Genomic DNA, 19,794 nt, shown 5'->3' with positions numbered 1-19,794 from the left:
GCATTAGCAAGAACTGCTATTTTCCAAAATATTTTCAAAGTCTTCTCCCTGTAGTGCTGAAAACAGCACTGGCATGGAGCTAAACTGGTGGCAGCTTTTACCCTAACGCATTTTAATTTGAGGAATTCCCTGGTTGATCAAAAAATGCTTAAAGCAGCCAAATGCTCCTGCTTTTCCACCCTTTTTTCCTCAACATTCACCTGACTTTGCAAATTTAGACAAGTAACCTCCTATTTTCCTTCTCAGCTGGGTGTGAAATAGTACCTCACAGGGGGAATCACTGTTATTTCTAGAACAGCATTTCTTAATAACTGTTGGAGAAAATTATCAGCTTTAAACTCTGGAGACTAAATTCCTTCCTTGTTCCCCAAAATTTAAGGACGCTCCGGTAGTTCAGACCAGAAACCTTCTGTTTATAAAACTTGCCTTTGGTTCCATCCTGCATGACAGTGGACAGAAGTCCATGATCCCTAAAGTCAGAATCCCTAAAGGCACCAAAGGACCTAATTTACACTGAAACAATTGGAATTGAGTTGCCTTCCTACCTCTGGGAATGTGGCTTCCTCCTCCTGTGCCTCAGTTTCCCACCTGTGGTTTGGCAGGCGTTGTGTTTCACCCAGAACTGTGTGAGGAACATGAGGGGTATGAAGGTCTTTAGTCCATCTGAGGAGCTGGAAGAGATGTTCAGCCTCAGCCTGTGCAGCCCAAGGCTTGCTTTGTGCACTCAGACATTCTGTTAGGCTGCGTTACCCAGCTCATTGAATTGAGCACATGGAGCTGCTCCTCAGCCTCTGTTTGCTGGGCTGAGCTCATGGCAGTGTCAGTGTTCAGGAACACACAGAATCACAGGATATGATTATATACAGATGCTTTTATTGAGAGCTCTGGGAATCAGGGGTACAGACCCAAATCTGACTCCAACACGGCTTTCAAGCTGAACATCTTTTATATTCTATCGTTATATAACTTACATATTAATTATTAAACTTATATTGTTCTATTGTATACATTGACATGAGTTTCTCGTGATCTTTCTTAGGCCCCTGACCACAGCTTCTATGATTATTCTTATGATTAAACAGTAATTATATTTAATTACTAAACAATCATCACATCTAACAGTTATATCATTTGTCATGTACTAGCTACACAGGTGCAGTTCTAGCAAGGTACAAAGTCTTCATGTACTTAGGGTATTTATTTATCTTTTCAGGGCCTACTAAGCTTAATTTTCCTTTTAACCCTAAATCCGCACGATTTTAAAACCCTTTTGCTATCAGCAGCAGCAGCAAGGTCTCCAGGCTGGGCTAATCCCTGTGGGCAGCTTTTCCAGCCCACATTGACCAGTCCTCACACTGCTCATGGGCTGTTCAGCCTTTTGCTCCTTCAGCCATCTCACCCTCCAGCTCCTTCCCTAAAATACCCAGATCTGAGTGTCAGGAAGGCTGAGGCATCTGAAATAGGGAGCCACAGCACCCACCTGGCAGAGATGCTCAGTGTGAGGAATAGAAGCATCTGCTCTTTGTGTTTCACTGGTAAGAGAGCAGATAAAAATACCACCATCTGCTTCCTTTTGAAAGTGATAACTGATGAGTTACCCTTGACATTTTGAGTAAATATTTAACCAGAAAAAAAAAAAAGGAAATAAGCTTTAGCTTTTCAGGATATGATTTAAACCCAACAGTTTTGGTAAAAGCTGGTGGCTGTGCATTGAGCACTGCAGGTCACTCAACTTGCAGGCCCTAGGGCAGGAGAGGGATGGTGCAGGTTGGCTGTGGTCCCAGATGAGGCCACACATGATCAGTGTGGATGTGTCCATGGGGATCTCTGATGTGAGCACCATGCCTGGGAGAGGGTGTGGAGGAGAACTTGGACCCTGTCCAGGCAGCAAAACACCAACAGTGTTCAGGTGGTGGAGCCAGATTTGGGAAGAAATGGGAGAGGTGGTGAGAGGACTCCCATGGCAAAAGAGAGACCCAGGCAGAAACTAGAACTCGGGGAAGTTTGGGACACATTTGAGAGCCAAGTGTTCAAAGGAGTCACAGCAGCACCCAGAAACACACAGTCACTTCTTTCCTCTGACTTTCACAGCATTTAACTGCTTCTGAGTCATGAAAGCAGTTTCTATGGCATCAGTACAAACTGATTTACAGAGCTAGTGAAATGCTTAATTCGAGTTGGCATCAGGAGGAGGGAAGGCATGTAACCTCTTCAAATGCCTTTCTTGGTCCCCACCTTCAGGTCAGTGAGCTGAATATCTTGTTCATCTTTCCCAGCATGCTGAGATGGCATCTCTAAATCACACAAGACTTGTCATTTCTTTGCAACATTAACCTTGAGAGTATAGTACAGCTTCTACTTTTTTTTAGCTTTTTTTCCTTCAGTCATGAAGTCTACATTATGCTTCTTCAACTTTCTGATATCATCTAACATTCTGTTATGAAATTCTGTGTTATACCAGACAGAGAGGAGTGATAGAAATTAGGTTAGATGCTTCCAGTCCTGCCAGTGAAGTTTCACCTGTTTTCACTGTTTTAGAGCTGAGGCTGTACAGTAGGTATAAAGCAGAAAATGTGATGGTCTTAGAGGTAGCTCAGGTCTCTGTACACAGCAGCACTATAAGGACACAAAAGATTATTTTTTTTAAGATGAGAGTGCTGAAAACACTGGCACAAGTTGCCCAGAAAGGTGATAGATGCCCCATCCCTGGAAATATCAGGGGCTCTGAGCAACCTGATTGAGGAGGTGTCTCTGCTCATTGCAGGGGGTTGGATTAGATGACCTTTAAAGGTCCCTTCCAATCCAAACTATTCTGTTATTCTGTAATTGCAACAGATGTGCAGACAGATGTGTAAGAGTGGCAGCTCCACTTCATGGACTGAGGCAGGGGAATCAGGTGTCTTGCCTAAATCTGTATAGGAAGGGGCAGTGGGAGGCCCTCTCTTTGTAGTCCTAGACAGGCTACAGGCATGAAAGTCTCTGTCTGTGGATGGCCCAAGCAAAACAGCTGAATTTTCTGGCCTGGCTCCTCATATGTTTTCTCCTCCTCCTCTTTATTTATGCAAAGCTGACCCTTCCCTCCAGGACCTCTGTAACTTTACAAGCCAGTCTTCCAGAAGTGTTTTTTCCAACATGATTTTTGAGTAACTTGTCATTCTAAATAATTTTCTAATGCTATGTTCTTCTATCTTGATAGGAGGCAAAACTGGGCAGGAATAGGACTAACAGCTTTTGTAATTACTTGCCCCTACAGAGTCATTAGTCGAGCCCAAGGACTGAAGCTGGTGGTGGAGACTCTCATGTCATCCTTGAAACCCATTGGGAACATTGTGGTCATCTGCTGTGCCTTTTTCATAATCTTCGGGATCTTGGGAGTTCAGGTGAGTCTTCTGTAAGCCTCAGCCTTAACCTGAAAGTGTAACAAGCCCCAGATTCCCCAGGTCAGGCTGTCTGTGCACATGGCACAGTGTAAGGCTTTCTGAACTCCAGCTGATGGCAGGAGGGATGGGATGTCCATGTTCACTCCAGGGAGTTGGACAAGGTGACCTATAAAGGTCCCTTTCAATCCAACCCATTTCATGATTCTATGATCTCTCCTCCACCTTTTTTCTAGTTACAAACTGATGGGGAAATAGAAACTCGAAGCTGAAATCAGTGGCTTGTAAACTCCAGAAAGACCTTGAACTGGAGATTCATTCAGATTCTGACAGTTTGTGTAACTGAAAGCTTGCAGAAACAAGATTTCTGAGTCTGTTTCCTGCTGGCTCTGCTGGCAATATTCTCAGTCCTAGGAATGCAGGAACCCAGGGGGAAAGTGGCAGTTTCCAATGCAATTGGTTTCTCATTATCTGGGAAGAAGAGATTGCTTCATATAAATATTCTGACATAACACTTACTTCTTCCTGAAGTTTATCTGATCTGTCACAGCCGTCTTTTGGAAAGCAATTCTATTTGACTTTGTTTTGGAAAGGTGTCTTATATAATATTTTACACTTACATACTGCTTAAATAATAAATACAACATTGAAAATAAACAGGAAAGAAAATCATGCCATCCATTACCACCTCAGCAGCTAGATTGGTTTAGCATTACAGCATAACAGCATCCGTCCATTATATTAAACAGATTCATAAAACTAAGCATATCCCATAAAACAATCTAACACTCATGAGAAAATTTATGTCAGAGTATGCAGTATGATCTTTGAATTTCATCCCTGCTAATTGTGATGCTTTCCCTGGTGACTTGCAGCTTTATGTTAAATTGTCGTGACTATTGATGTGATTCAGTGGTAGATACAAGCAAGACTGATCCTGTATTCAGGATGCAAAATTCTCAGTTAATATTTATGTCTAATTAGGTGTAAGATGAGGCCAGAGCTATTTTCTATAAAAATATGATCTCTCAAACTTACAGTTAGTTTTTCCATTTAAATATAAGCTGGGGATCAAACCAGAGGTTTTTAATCTATTAAAATCCAGACATCAAAGTTTCTAACAGCGTGTCCTCTTAGCAAAACTGTTTTGGTTGTAGAGCTGCCCATGTGTGAATAGTCGTTAATAAGATAGAATAAATAGGTGGATAAAGCAAGTCCTGTAAGAAACACTGGGTCTTTTCCTTTCAGAAGTGCCAAACTGTGAAGTACTGACAGGGATCAGTGTTTTTATAAATTGGACTTTGTATTTCCAAACCCTGTCAGGAGCACTGTTACTGCTCGCACCTGAGTAGCATTGCAGTCCAGCTCCTGGAGAAGTTATATTTACAGACAGTATACTAAAACCAGTTATTTACCTTCCTGCTTAATTAAAAATTTTCTCTGTGAGGACTATATCTCCCCAGTCTGCCTTACCACTGATAGTATTTCTCCATGGAAAGATCAGGGAATACTTCTTATATCTAGAAATTCTATGGTTGCATTGAGCAGTGATTAATTTTGCATGCCTAGAGACCATCTTCCTGCTGTTGATTTCTGAAGGAAAACCCATGGAGTAGTGTGTGGATTTATCTTGTTCACTATTATTTCTACTGTTATTTGTCTAGAACAACAGATCAAACCCCATCAGTGTCTCTTCTCAGTATACCCAGGTGTTGTTTTAAGGAAGCTGGAGAGCAGGTTGCCATTTCCCCCCCTTCCCAACAGTAATGTCAATAGCTTCTGTCAGCAAATAAAAGTAGATTTGTTGGTTGTCTCCTGGGATTTGATACCATCCATCCTGCTAGCATCAATCACCCTGTCTGAAGCAGTAATCAGCCCCTGTCACTTTCTGTTCCAAGCACTAGAATTAAGCACGTGGAGGCTCCTGTTCCTCATGCAGGTATAAATCAGGAGCTGACTCTCCAGGAATTGCATCCCCCCCAGGCTTAAACCAAACAAAATAAGCTCAAGATCAGGTACCCAGCACTGGCTGGGCTTAGCTCCTTAAGCTGTGCACCGAGAATAATTTCAGTGACCCTGCAGACTGCAGAGCTTTATGACAGCTGGGGCACAGCCCCCAGAATCAGAGAGCAGAGCAGCACTGACAGCAGTCTTGATTCAGCATGAACATCACCCCAGGAGCTTGTGTCCCCTCAGAAGTGTCCCCTTGTGACCTCTGTGAGCAGAGATTAGTCCCTCACTGGGCCTCTTTGCTGCCACCTCTTCTCTGCTGACAGAGGGCCCCCGTTAGACTTCATTTGTTGTGAACTGGGCTGAGAGTCACCAGAGTTGTTCCATGTGGGATAAGAAGCCATTAGCTGGTCTGGGCTGTTGGCTGGGGCTACACTTGAGCTAACAAGTGTAGGAGCAAAGGCCTTTAAGGGAGTCTCAGATCACTGAACCAGACAGCTTAAAGCATGAGGTGGGTGTCCTAAACGATGTGAAATCATGCATTTGCTCATTAGGTGTGTATTATACAGGCTGCTCACTCTTAATAACCTGTATGAATGAGGTCAGTTCCCTCAACAGCTCTGCTTGGTGTGGGATGTGCAGAGAAGCTCAAAGAAATGCCCATCACCTGCACAGAAATTCTGTGGACTGAACCCTGACACTTCCTCTCTTCTTTGCGTGTTTTGCAGCTTTTCAAAGGCAAGTTTTTTGTGTGCCAGGGGGAGGACACCAGAAACATCACAAATAAATCGGATTGTACAGAAGCAAGCTACAAATGGGTCCGGCACAAGTATAATTTTGATAATCTCGGCCAGGTATTAATAGAACGGTAATCTGCTTCTTTGCTCCTTTACCTCCTTGACTTAAAACCTGTGGCTTATTATCCCGTGGGATTTTCTTACAGGGCACTGCTAGCCACAGTAAATATTCAGTTCACATACACAGCACTCTGTCTCTGTAAATCCCAAAGGCAGTGTTTCCAAGCAGGCATACACTTCTTTTCAGAACAGAACAAGCACATGTGGCTTCATGAAGCACTTAATTGCTTCGCTGCTACACAACAAACCAAATATATCTTGCAGAAGGGCTTGTCTAATAGAGCTGGACATTTTCAGCCATCTCTGCAACGCAGCCTTTTTTTAGCAGTGTGGTAAGAACTAATTAGTTGGGAGCAGTAGAGACCCAGAGGGTGGAAATGAAGCTGCTTTTGTCTTCAGCACTGTGGTATCCGAATTACTGTTCATTGCTGAACCAGGCATTGGCATTGATTGGTTTTGCTGCCAAGAGAAATCTTGGTCATCAAAGTGTCCCATTATCAGGCAGGAAATGGCAAGGAGGAGTAAGATATTACAAGTTAAAGAGGTTTAGTGCAACTGTGCCTAACTTTTTTTCCATGCATTTCTAGGCCCTGATGTCTCTCTTTGTCCTGGCCTCCAAGGACGGGTGGGTGGATATCATGTATGATGGCTTGGATGCTGTGGGAGTCGACCAGCAGGTACAGGCTGCAGCAGAGCTGTAACAAATGACTTGTCAAAGGTCACATATTTTAGCTCGTTTTGCATAGTACTGTGGGCTTCCACAGTCAAATGGGGTTATGGGGTTAGGATCCAGGGTGGCATTTAATCCAAATTGTGAGATGTGATGAGTTCAGTAGAAAGTCTGGATGTACTCAACACATTCCCTACAGATTTTGCATCATGACCGGTGTAACTGGTGTTAGGAGAAGTGTGCCTACCAAAGGATGGTTTGACTTTTTAAGCAGTTTGGTCATTTCAGGAGAAAAGAAGTGCTTTGTGTAGGTAGAGATTTGCAATGAGGGACTTACAGAAGCTGCAAAGTATGCTGCTGTCCTTTTTGAATAGAATAGAGGTGGTGCTTCTGTCCTCAACACACATTTTAGGAGCATTCAGTTAAAATGTCTCAGCAAGCTCTAATTTTCAGGAAGAGCAGAGCAGCCTGCCTGAAAGGGCTGTGAGTTCTGTGGATGGCACAGCTGTATCAATTTGTTCCCATTCTTCTTTTTGAGATTCAGTTGAAATTTGCCTTCCTCCACTTTGCAGCCAGTCATGAACTACAATCCATGGATGCTCCTCTACTTCATTTCCTTCTTGCTGATTGTGGCCTTCTTCGTCCTCAACATGTTTGTGGGGGTGGTGGTGGAGAATTTCCACAAGTGTCGGCAGCACCAGGAGGAGGAAGAGGCCAAGAGGCGGGAGGAAAAAAGGCTCCGCCGGCTGGAGAAAAAGAGAAGGAGTAAGGAGAAACAGATGGCTGGTCGGTAGTCTTTCCACATCTTTCTGAGTCCTGCTTGACCTTCCACATAATCCCCTCCTCCCTCCCCTCCCTGCCTCGCGTCTGGTGATAATTCTTCTCCCAAAAGCATGTCCAGCTATCAAATTTGCATGAAGGAAATAGTGTCATTTTAGGCTGAACGAGGAGCCAAGGAAGCTTTTTAATGGCTGCATGATTTGCAATGACCTTTCCATTGGGGGTTATTTAAATTAAAAAATAATAATAATCAGGCCTGGAGCTTCTTGGATAGCAGAGCTCAGTGTTACACAAATAGTGACAACTGCAAAGATCAGTAGTGCTGAATGGCATCATAAATCTCAGTCATGAGCACTGCTGCTGATAACTGGATTCACTATTTGGTTTATTACACTCTTGTAATGCCACAGTGATGTTACCTGTCCCATTTATCAAGCAGGTTTATTTATTGGCACAGTAGCACCACTGCTATTCAAGAATGTAATAAAATAATAGAGCCATCTCATTCTAGTAATGCTTTAAAACTCCATAGAGAAACATATCAATGCATTTGCTTGAGAAATACAGATTAGAAATAAAAAAACAGCCAGACAAGAGTAATTAACTATACAAAATAGTGCTGGTGGAAATTGAACCCAACTCCAACTAGATGTGCAAGCATGCAGCCCTGCCTAGAGGAGGCTCTACAGGTGAAACGAGGAAAGACCCCACTCTGCCAAAAGTCTCCAAACTTATGTTTTTCTCTTAGTCTCTTTTCATTTTAATGTAGTTGAATAATTCAGAAATTTAGTTAGCCACAGCCCACAGGTTGGAGGTGCTCTTCTTGCATGCTGTCTCTTCTGACTGAACTTTCTCCATTGCCCTTCCTGTCCATGACCTTGCACTTTCTCTCCCTGGTCAGTCCGCCTTCTGCTCTCTCCCTGTCCCCTTTCACTTCTCTATCTTTGACAGACTTCAGGACTGTTTAAGAGGATATCTGATTAGGTGCTTGTTCCCAAAGCTGGTGATATTGTCTGTTTGTTTTTTGGGTTTTTTTTTAATAGCCTAAGGGGTGTTTAATAGTTGCTGCGGGTTTAATCACAGAACCACGTTACCACGATGCTGCCTCAGCCTCTCTCAGTTCAGCATTTCCCCAACCATTTCCTTTGGTAACATCTTTTAGTCCCATGAGCTTCACACCTTTTGTAACCAACAGGATATGTCACACCAGGCCCTGGCCATCAAACTTAAGTTTATGCTGAGAGCCTGCTTCCCTCACTGGCCAGTGTAAAGTAGGAGGCTTCCCTCAAAAAGACTGTTCTCAGTTAAGTGAGGTTTTTTTGTTGCAGTTTTTCTTGGGTTTTCTTTCCCCCCCTCAAGAAAATGCCTAGAAAGCTCTTTTGCTCAGCTCAAGTTCCCAAGGACAGTTTCAGGCTGATGAGTTAGAAGAGGATTTTAAAGGTTGGATAGAACGCTTGCTATTTAAAGTTGCAGTTTTGGAATGCCGACATTTCTGTAGAAGAAAAATAGATGTTTAGGTATTATTAATTACTTTATTTATAATGCTAGAGGAACTAGATGAAGAAAAGATGTAAGTCTGGGCAATTTCCCAGAGGGAAGGAATGACAAACCATCCTTGGAGATACAGTTATTCATTCAGTGCTATGAAATACCTAATTAAAGAGGCAATAAACAGTTACTTTACTGAGGATCAAATATTGCTGAGTATTCAATTGCCATAAAAAGCTTTCAAGAGTAAAGTATGAAGTCCTCCAAATAGCTTCAGAACAGTTTTCCCAATCCATGCTCAGTGAAACATTGGTTTTAATTGACTGTGTCCAGCTTTGCCCTCAGAGGCAACAGATGTCATTGCTTAACTTTGTTCTGCACAGTGGGAACTTGCAGATGAAACCAAGATTGTGACTGGAATTGTGCCAGCAACTGCATGGGGGGTCCTTTCAGCTGGGCTTCCTAAGTGACCCCAGATGCCCAAACCAGCCTAGGGATGTCAGATACAGACAGACATTGACATCTGACTGGTGGCACGGTCATTTTTGGTTGTAGACTCTTCCAATGCATGTATCCAGTCAGGTGTCTGAAAATTGGGGAAGCATTTTGAGGTCTGAGGTGTGGGCAGGTGCAGGAGTGGTCATTGTGAGGTATTGCTGTCCCAGCAGGAGTTGTCCCAGGTCGTCCTTCAGCAGTGCCTTCATCATCGACTGAGGGGCTTCTTGGGGGTATCTTGGGCTTCCTCAAGAGGGAGAAGCACAAGAGCTCTTCTCTTTTCCACCCTCCACGAGGCACAAGGATCCCACAAGGAAACACTCCTGGCAGAGGCAGCGGCGAGCCGCAGGAACCTCCAGAGGGGCTGGGGAGTCTTGCTGTGTGTCCTGCTGGGTGATTAACGCCATTTCGTTCTTTTAGATCTAATGCTGGATGATGCATTAATGGAGAGCTCAGCCAGCGCAGTGCAAGGTACTGAGCAGCTGTCCTGGGTCTGGTCCCTCTGAATGGCAGTGCTGTGTCACTAACGGGCGTCCCACTAAACCATGTGTGTGATGCAAAGCTCGTTTGCTTCCTCCATGGCACACGCATCCCATCCTGAGCTGCAGGTCTGCAGGCCTGCCTCAGCACTGACACTTGCAAACCCTTAATTTACTCCTCGATCATCTTACGTTATTCAGTATATTTTTTTTTCCCCCCTCTGGTTTTCATTAAGACGCTGTCAGACTTTTCATGGCTTTTTTTTTTTCCTTTTTTTTTTGTTTTTTTTTTTTTTGGTTCTTTTGGCTTTTTTTTTCTGGAGAGAATAATGACTGGACTGTGCAAATGGGTCCTCTACTGTTGACTTTAGCTTTCCAACCACCAGCATAGGAGTCTGAAAAATTTGCAGGTGTGAGTCTTCGGAAATCTTAGGGAGGATAATTCATTATTTCTTCAGCCCTTGCTTATTGCTCCACAAACACTGTGCTCTAGGGAGTAGTTTTTTTCAGCAGGGTAAAATTCAGTATATGGCAGAGCCTCAGTGCTTCAACAGGAACTCAACCTCTCACCAGCCCCCACTGTGGACACAGGATTTAGTCATTGTGCTGCCCAGTGTGTAAATTCTGTGCATTGATTAAGAGTTGCTCAATGCATGAAGTGTCTTGTAAATTAAAAGAAATAAAGGTACCACCTCAAAGCCTTTCCAGGTGCTGATGGAGATGGACCAGCTGGACTCAACACTAATAGGATCTGAGCTGTTCCTTTTGACCCACTGCTCACTCACACTTCCCTTTCCCAGCCCCCTTCTCAGGGTGATGCTCAGGGCTGCAAATCCATTCCTTGCACTTTTTATTTTTAGGAGAAGCTTTGATCTGAAAAGCATTTTGTTTAATTAATAACTTAAGAATATTAGCCTGAATATTTAAAGAGGCACCAACATAGAAACAAATATAGCTGTAATTTTCGACAAAAAATAATACACTACAAAAATTGTGCCATTAAAACTCTCACCTGAGTACAGGCTGCCACTGCTTGAGATGGGTGCAGGGCTCCATCCATCTCTCTTAGATTGCAGGGAGCTTTGATTAAATAAAAATTGGTTTTCACTGCAGAGATAACTCAAGGAGACAGAGGTTCTACCTTGCATTTCTAAGGCCTTGTTGGAAGTTATCTCAACATGCTTTAATAAATCCTGAATCTCCTTCCCATTGCCACTCCTGATATTTATATTTCTTTGCTGTCTTTCTTGCTGCTCTTGCTGGGCCTCTTGGTCTCTCCTGTGAAATGGGGGCAGCCTGAGGGAGGGGCTCTCACTGGGTTTGGTGATTTGGTTATTTTTTCTTCTTTTTGCTTGATTGTGACTCCTCTCCTGGTCCTACAGAGTTGCATCAAGGCTGTCGTATTTTATGTTATTTTTAAGACACTGAACTCATTCCAAACCCCTCCATTATCCCTTGCAGGCTCAGAAAGTCTCTTAGCATTTGCCCCTAAGATGTGTACAATTGTCAGGTCTGTGCTGTGTGTTTCCTTTTGCTGTCTTTCCTTTGGATCCAGTGGTAGTGAATGTGCCATGCTGCTCTGCAGGCACCAACATGAGGAAATAGAAGGTTTTTATTTCTGAACCCAGCTGCTGGGAATTTAGGGAATCAGTGCCTGGGTGCAGTAGATGAACTTCCTGTGGTTCAGTGAGGAATCTGGACTTGTGACCCAAAGCTTGCCCACATCTCAGCACTTTCAGAGGGCGTCTTTTCTCTTTCTGTGAAGACAAGATGATATTGTGTGTGCGTGTGTGTGTGTATGTGTGCTGCTGCCTGGTGCTTGGTGAAATATTTTATAATTTTTTTTCCTTTATTTTTTCTCCAAGTCTACATTCTATCACAACTGGAATCTTCACAGTGGAAATAATTTATCATTTTCCATTTCGCTTTTCTTTTTTTTTTAATAAATCCATTCAGTACAATAAAAGCCAAGTAAAACTCTATGTTTAAATAAGTTCCTTCAGTGCAAACTACTTTTTAACCTAATAATATTCTTGATACACTTTGTAAATCCAGCTGCATCATGGGCTCACTGGTTTGCCGCTGTCCTCCAGATACTCAAACCTGCAAAGGAGTTAATTCCCTTATTATAGGAGAAGGAAGAAGCTGAAGGAGACAGTAATGGAATTGTCCCACTCTTGTGAATTCCAATTTCCCGTGCCCACGCACCTCCAGCTTGAAGTCACCTCGGGGAAAGTGGCAATTTCTCCCTTGACAGGGCTATATTAGGAGGCAAATGCTCCTCAGAGATATTTTGGAGCTGCATGCTCAGCTTGATTCCCCCCCAAAAAATGCAGTCAATGTGAAGAAAGTGGCCCCAGTCCCACTCCCAGCTGTGCTGGCAGAGACCAGCCGAGCCCTGGGAGATTCTGGGGGTGGCACTGCCCAGCAAAAACAGGGGTGCCCCCGTGCTGCTCTGCTGGGCACTGGTGGTGTTTCACAGGTGACATCCCACCGCCAGCAGACAAATGCAGTACAGGATTTAGGATTTAGTGCCCCCAACCCAGTCTGGGATCACTGCACCCCAAGGGCACCTGGCCTGGGAAAAGTTAGACAGGGATTAGGAATGGGAAATGTTTATCCTGCAACAGCAATGGTCATTTCCTTTCCAACCAAACAGGAGAGAATGGTGGTGAGCTCCCTTGTCAAGGGGATCAATTATAATCCTGCAGCTTGATGCCAAGAGTTGAGCACTGAAGCCTGGGATACAACCTGAGTTGAGAGCCCATAGAAATGATGAGCTAAAGCCAAGTGCACCCTGGTCCAGGCACCGCTTCCCTTGCCAGCACAGTCGGTCCCCTTGGACCACCAGGATGAAGGGGCAGGTGGGACTTGCTCAGACCACCTCCCAGCTGGCTGCAGCATCCCCTTCTGCCTGGTTAGGAGGAGATCTCTCAGGATCTACTGCCTGAGCCAAGTTTATCCTGGGTAATGATCTCCAGATTTCACCCACTTCCCCCTCTGTCTTGGCCCCCAGCCCTGGTGAAGCAGCTTGATTTACACCTTATTTACCAGCCTGATGTCTCATAGTGGGCTTTTGCTGTATCTCCTCATCTTCTCTCATTCTGCCAATTCCTCTTTGTTGGTTTGCTCTCTGCCTTTCTTTAACACCATATGTGCCTGGAAGCCACATTAATCTTTCCAGTAATAACCAAGACTAACCCAGAGCTCTTGTTGTTCTTGACACAGTGTATTGTAACGGTACAGTAATGTGGTGTTGTGTTAGTTGTGAAGTTCAGCACCCGGAGTTTAACAGATGTCTGTATTTCCCAAGATGTTGGTATTGTTAAGCTCTTTATTGCAATAATAACAAAAGGCACCTGTGTCATAGGAGGCAGGGGCTTTGCACAGGGGGAATTATACCAGATCTATCCCCAAATTCTCTGCAGAGCTCTGCAGGGTTAGGTTAAAGAAATGGTATTTTCACAATGGTAAAAACTGGTTTGTCTGTTCAGAAAGTTCCCTGCCCACCTAGACACAGTGGGGATTTATCCCGAGCCCTCAGGCAGCATGTTAGCCTGTGTGTGGGAGCACCAAGATGCATGGCTGGCATGGGGACACTGGGGTAGTGAGTGGTGACATGATTTGTAAGCATGGGTTGCCAAATCCCCTCTTGACAAAGTTAATGGAGAAGGATGGAACGTTTAGCACTGGGAATTTTCGATGGCTGCAAGGGCATCTGTGAGACCAGCATCCAGAGAGGGTTGGCTGTGGAGACCTGGGTGCTGGGAAAGCAGAACAGGAGATCTGGGAGAGGGGGTGCAAAGGGGAAAAGCCTTTGCAGATATCTGAACAATTAGCAACCCTGCTTATAAGGTCATGCACTGGCTAATCCAGGTGCAGGAGCCCTGCACAGGGAACACTTACAACCTCTCTCTAAATCCTCTCTCTGTTCTAACAGCACTGGTACTATTCTGTAGGATTTGGAATTACCTGTCAGTCAAAGCAGAGAAAAAAAATTGAATTCCAGTGTCATTATTCAAAAGTAAATCCATTGCAGGAAAAGGTAAAAACGTTGACATTTTTCTTTTTGAATGTGAATTATGCATAAATGTAGAAGAAGTAAGTGATCCAATTACGATGGTGTTTCTCTCCGAGATGATAAGTTGGTTCATAAAAATAGGTCCTATTCCGAACCTAATTGTATTCAAACATTTTAGTTAATTTGCTACTCATAATTTAGCATAATGTGATCGAGATATCTTGACTTTATGGAGATTTATGCAGATTCTGAGATATATGACAAAGTCTTTCAAGTGAGTCAGCAGCTACTAGTCTGCTTTTTTTTCATAAGCACTCAATAGATTCAGCATGAAAATTAATTTCATAGACCTTTTCATCAATACTGTGCTTTAGCACTCAGGTGCAGATCACCTAAAGCCCACTGCAGATCAGAAAATTAATATTAATACTGTCTTTCATTTGATGACACTGAAACAGAATTTTGGGACTTCCAAACCCCTACAGAATAAAACCGCTGAGTGTTTTTTCCCTTTGGTCCCTGGGCTGATAGGGAAAGGTCTGTCTCTACAGAAAAAAACAAAACTGATTTTCCAGGATCCTGCTATGAAGCAGGGAGCACATAAAACCATTAAATCTATGGATTTGATTGCAGTGTCATTGGCTATTGACAAAGTGAGTTCTATTTCCAGGCAAAATACAATCTTCTAAAATTAGTTTTCCCCTAGGGCAATCCAAACCTGTGCTTCCTCTCATCATTCTTGCCCAACTTTTTTTCTTGGACTACCAAACTCTACATTTGCTCTGGACCACTAAATATCAACTGTTCAATTCTTACAGCTCAATAATTTTCATAACCAGTTGATCATGTAATTATGAGGGTAATATTATACTCTGACATTTTCAAGACAGCCCTTTCCACATCAATCTGCATTATAATGCCTCCTTGAAAATGGTACTGAATTATATACTCAGCCTTGGCATTTCCTCATTAGACATTAGGTGAGTAAATGAGTTTATCTCTAGGAACATTTGGGGTCTAAAGTCCGTGTGTCATCCCCCAGGCAGCCAAATATGGGACTCAGTTGGACAGTGAAATTTGTGTTTTGATAATCTTGTCTAAATGGAGGATCGTTATTTTCTGATCACTAAGGCTCATTGATCAGTTTTCCTTGGTATTTTTATGGACCATTTTTCTGATACCCAAGGTGTTGAATTCTGCTGTCTCTACAGTTTATTGCAAAGAACATAATATGTTTGCAGTCTTTCTCTTTCAAAGACCACCACAAACTCAATGGCCTGTGTTTTTAGGCAATTGTTAGTAAAATATGTCCCCAGCATCTGACCATTAATTGGGTTTTCTGATGCTCTGGGGACTTGTATGAGCAACAGTTACAAAAATTGTTATTTTAATTTAGATTAAACTTATATTTCCCTACAGAGAAAAATTATTTTTAGCAGCACACTAGTCCCAGCTCACCTCATCCCTGATGCCACAAGGCTGAGTATAGAGCATGTCCCACTGAAAATATTTAATGGATATAAGATGATGAGAGCCCTGCTGTGTATTAAAGCTGGTAACATGCCAGCAAGGAAGAAAGGAAATAAAAAAGACAGTATGATGCTGTGATTGGTATTGAATTGATCATCTCTAGAGCTGGAGAGTGAGGGTGCATTGGCTTGAGAAAGATGCAGAGAAATCCCTTGATTTGCCTCTCGCTCTCCTCCCCGCTGCAGAAGCTCAGTGTAAGCCCTACTACTCGGATTACTCCCGCTTCCGCCTCCTGATTCACCAGATGTGCACCAGCCACTACCTGGACCTGTTCATCACCGGCGTCATCGGCCTCAACGTCATCACCATGGCCATGGAGCACTACCAGCAGCCAAAGGTACAGGCAGGGCTGTGCTGGGATGTGCTGGTGGGCAGGGGAAAGGCAGGTTTGCTGTCAGATGTCCACCTTTGCAGCCATCCTGCAGCTGCCTCCCAGCTCACTCCAGGGCTTTTGCTACAAGGATCCCATTGCACCTCTCCCTTCTAGTTAAGTGCAAGCTGACTGCTTTGAAAATGAGACTGGGAGTGGGTTTGCTTGCTTTGCTAGATTTGATCATCATTGATATCTTCCATTTTACTTAGGTTTTACACCCACCCTCTCTCCCCCACCCCCTCCACCCAAAAAAAAAAAAAAAAAAAAGAGAAAAAGTAAAAATAATAGAATTTGGGAAATTATTTTGGTTTTTTTTTTGCAAAATTTCTTCTAAATCCCATGTCCCATAGGACCTAGTTTTCACAGGAATTGGATTCCATGCTGGTCTTTAAAATGCATTTTAATATATTAGTGTGCTTAATTCCTGGGTCTTTGTCATACTGTGAAAATAAAAAGAGCCCGTCCTGAGATGTCAAGTATTTTGTGTGTAAGTATGAAATGGAAATAGCTGCCTTTGCCAAATAACTTGTACTTACTTTTATTAGCAATTTTCAGAATGAATAAATATAACACACAATAGGAGGAAATATTCTTTAAAATTAGACAGGACATGAATACTTAATATTAAAAAAACACCAAACAACTAAAACATACAAACAACAGGGGCAGGGGAAAATATTCTCCAGTCTATCGTCAGCCAAAAGTGAAAGGGAGCAAGCCCAATTTATTTTTTCTGTCCAGGTCACCTTTAAATACTCTGGAAGGCTCATTGCATGGTTCAGTCATTAGATTATGAAAAAGGTTTTTGGTGAAGGAGCCTGGGCTGGAGTCATTCTAGAGCATGTGTCTTACCACAGTCACTTTGCAGCTACATTTTCTCTTGTATTATAGAAATGTTGGGCAGGCTTTTGTTTTTCCTTTTCTTTAGAAAAATAATATTTTGTCTCTAAGCCTCTGGTATGCAGCATCTGGCTGGTAACTGCAAGCTTGGGTTATGCTGGGATGACAGCATGGTCAGAGTCACACACATGCTTGAGTCCTGCTGAACTGGGGCGTGGAAATCCCTCTGGCTGGGATCCTGAAGATATTTGAAGGCTAAATGTACCAAGGAGATTTATATCCAAGCTAGTGTTTTCCTGGTGCTGAAAGGAGTTGGTTTTTGGATACAGCAGGATGCCCTGGGGATGAGACCCCAGATGGAGATGGTGCAGCTCCTGGAGAGGAGGGAATGCAGCAGTGTGCAGAGAGGTGGTTTGAGTAAAGAGCTGCTGAGCAAAATCTGCTTCTGCCAGCTGAATGTGCTCATTTGCTGCAGAGCCCAAGTGCCCTGCTGTGTGGCAGGGAGGCTTGCTCAGAGCCACAGCTTCCTTAGGCAGCTGGGCTTGTGCTTGGTCAGATGAGGTGATTTTTGTCCATGGATGCTTGAAGCTAAACTGTAGCACAGAGGCGGAGTACACGACTTAAACTCCTGCTATGATTTCTCCCACTCGGGGTTCAGTAAATGTTGGTCTGTGGGCTCATCTCCTCTGTTCCCTAACACTGCCCTGGACATTGTTATTACCATCCTGTTTGCCAGCAGGGAGAAATCCAATGCACATTACTTAAGAGGCCATGAAGGATGCTGCTACCACAGTGTTCCTTCATGAGTGAGGCTTTTGGGGATGAAATCACTTCTGATGTAGCTTAATGCCTGACTGTGCAAGAGTTGTCCCAGCCAGGATGCACTTGGATTAAAGACCAGGCTGACTTCTGCAGAGGGAAGGGGGGCAGAGGAAAATGCAAGGTACTTGCTTCCCCTGGCATGTCATCCCTCTGTTGCACTCCTTGCCAAAAGCTCAAGGTGAGGAGTAATGGCAGGCTGTCACCAAGGAGCCATTTGGCCAGCACTTGCACAAATGAATGAAGTGGGATGAAATTCAGCTCTCTGACAGAAGCACAAGAGGTCTTGTGCTGCTGAGAGCAGCAAATGCAGCAGCTCTTTCTGCCCACCCCAGCAATCCCAGCTGGGGCTATGCTGCTGCTAGGGGGGTGAGCTGTGCCTTGTATCAGCCCCTCCTGAGATTTTATCACCAGGCAGCAAGTGCACTCTGTGAATCCCTGGGACTTTTCCCTGGGACATTTTTCATCAGAGAGAGCCCATGTTTGAAGACTTTTAACTGTAATGGGTAAGTGAAGACACAAAAGTCAGGTTTGGAGGCAGCAAAGTGCCTTTGCAGAACTAACATCTAACCCCAGTCCTGTGTCCACATCCCAGGTTCTTGATGAAGCCCTGAAGATTTGCAATTACATCTTCACCGTTATCTTTGTCATGGAATCTGTTTTCAAGCTTATTGCCTTTGGGTTTCGCCGCTTCTTCCAAGACAGGTAACAAAAGATCCATTGTGATCACGAGGTCAGCAGCAGGCTCTGTGGAGAACTGCTCACTTTCCATGTCCTGAATCCCATGCTCTGGCCCATACTGTGAGTCTGATATGTATGAAGGCTTTTTGGAGTGACTGGTTGAAGGCTGGGTAGGTGGAGACATGGGATGTAAACTGGAGGATGGATTGTGCAGGCTAAAGAGTGTGATTGCATCATTTTGGCCCTTGGGAGCAGATGAAGCAGGGACAGAGCTCCACCAAGCAGCCAGTTCTCTTCTCATGCCCGTTGCATGTCCATATAATCAAACAAACCTGTTGAAGTGACAAAATGTATGTCAAGAGAAAGAATCTATCCCTGAATGAACATGAAAGAAAGGAAGGACCTCTCTTAAATGCAGATGAGGAGCAGTGGATGGCATCGTGTCTTTATCTAGATTTTCACTCTCTTAGCTCACAAGCACAAATTTTATGTCCTTGGTCAATCTTTCTCCCATTTTTGCCTTCATCAATGTTAATAACAAAAGTAGGGCACTAAGTAGGCCTTCACATGAGCCCTTCAGCATACAGTGCATGGCTCCATCCCTGTCCCCACATTTTGTGTGTCCATGCTGGAATTACCACTCTCTCCAGCCTGGCACAAATCCTTGGGGCCTTTCTTTCACCAACACAAATTTTTTCTAAGGACTGTACATGGGGTCCTGTTCTCTCTGTGGAAGATCTTACATTGAGGTCCACAAGTGCCATGTCTAGAAGTGGCTAGACAGACAACACAGTATCTCTCCTGAGGTTTGGAGTCTCTGGGTAAAAAATTTCCCAGCTTTTGTTCCTCTTTCCCCTCAGTCAAGGATATCTTTGGAATTGGCTGGTTTTCTAATGAGATGCATTAGTTACAATGATTTCATAACATCACTGCTTTTGTATAATACCCTCAGAAAAATACTGCAGATTCATTTGAGTTCTCAAACCATTGAAATGACTGGAATTCGTGTGAAACAAGCTGCCTCCCATTGCCAGCTTCTTAGTAGATGTTCAACTTCACTTTGTGTTGTCTCCAGATGGAACCAATTAGATCTGGCAATTGTGCTGCTGTCTATCATGGGTATCACTTTGGAAGAGATCGAGGTGAATGCTTCACTACCAATTAACCCCACGATTATCCGGATCATGAGGGTTCTCAGGATCGCCCGAGGTGAGAGGGATAAAGCAGAACTGACTTGTGCTTGAGGTACATGGTTGGCATCAGGAGAGAGTTAAGCATTGAGAAACAGTCCTGGGGCACATCCTCATCATAATGTGCATAGTTCTGGCATCAACAGGCTGTAAACAAATGAAAGAACAATGGGGGAAAATACTTGCAAGGAGCCAAAAAACTGAGCCAACTGACCATGTGTTTCTGCCTTAAGAGATCTTGAAG

General features: G+C 43.7%; 1 protein-coding gene across 26 annotated transcripts in view; it reads left to right on the top strand.

Moving 5' to 3' along the window:
• CACNA1G (calcium voltage-gated channel subunit alpha1 G) overlaps positions 1 to 19,794 on the top strand; it is a 143,533-nt gene that overhangs the window by 105,183 nt on the left and 18,556 nt on the right. For 13 of the 26 annotated variants that reach the window (XM_085556808.1, XM_085556804.1, XM_085556805.1 and 10 more), the window contains 8 exons: positions 3,254 to 3,380; positions 6,056 to 6,181; positions 6,772 to 6,861; positions 7,427 to 7,640; positions 10,038 to 10,088; positions 15,833 to 15,984; positions 18,275 to 18,384; positions 19,436 to 19,569. In XM_085556808.1, the coding sequence (XP_085412934.1) occupies positions 3,254 to 3,380; positions 6,056 to 6,181; positions 6,772 to 6,861; positions 7,427 to 7,640; positions 10,038 to 10,088; positions 15,833 to 15,984; positions 18,275 to 18,384; positions 19,436 to 19,569 (1,004 nt within the window). The remainder of the gene's footprint in view (positions 1 to 3,253; positions 3,381 to 6,055; positions 6,182 to 6,771; positions 6,862 to 7,426; positions 7,641 to 10,037; positions 10,089 to 15,832; positions 15,985 to 18,274; positions 18,385 to 19,435; positions 19,570 to 19,794) is intronic. The other 13 variants (XM_085556822.1, XM_085556817.1, XM_085556807.1 and 10 more) reach the window with 3 other exon arrangements.

The sequence above is a fragment of the Lonchura striata genome, chromosome 18 (assembly GCF_050655825.1).
Source record: "Lonchura striata isolate lonStrDom1 chromosome 18, ASM5065582v1, whole genome shotgun sequence".
In the NCBI taxonomy this organism is placed as follows: domain Eukaryota; kingdom Metazoa; phylum Chordata; class Aves; order Passeriformes; family Estrildidae; genus Lonchura; species Lonchura striata.
Note: the sequence above shows the minus strand (reverse complement) of the source record. Positions and strands in the feature narration are given on the sequence as shown.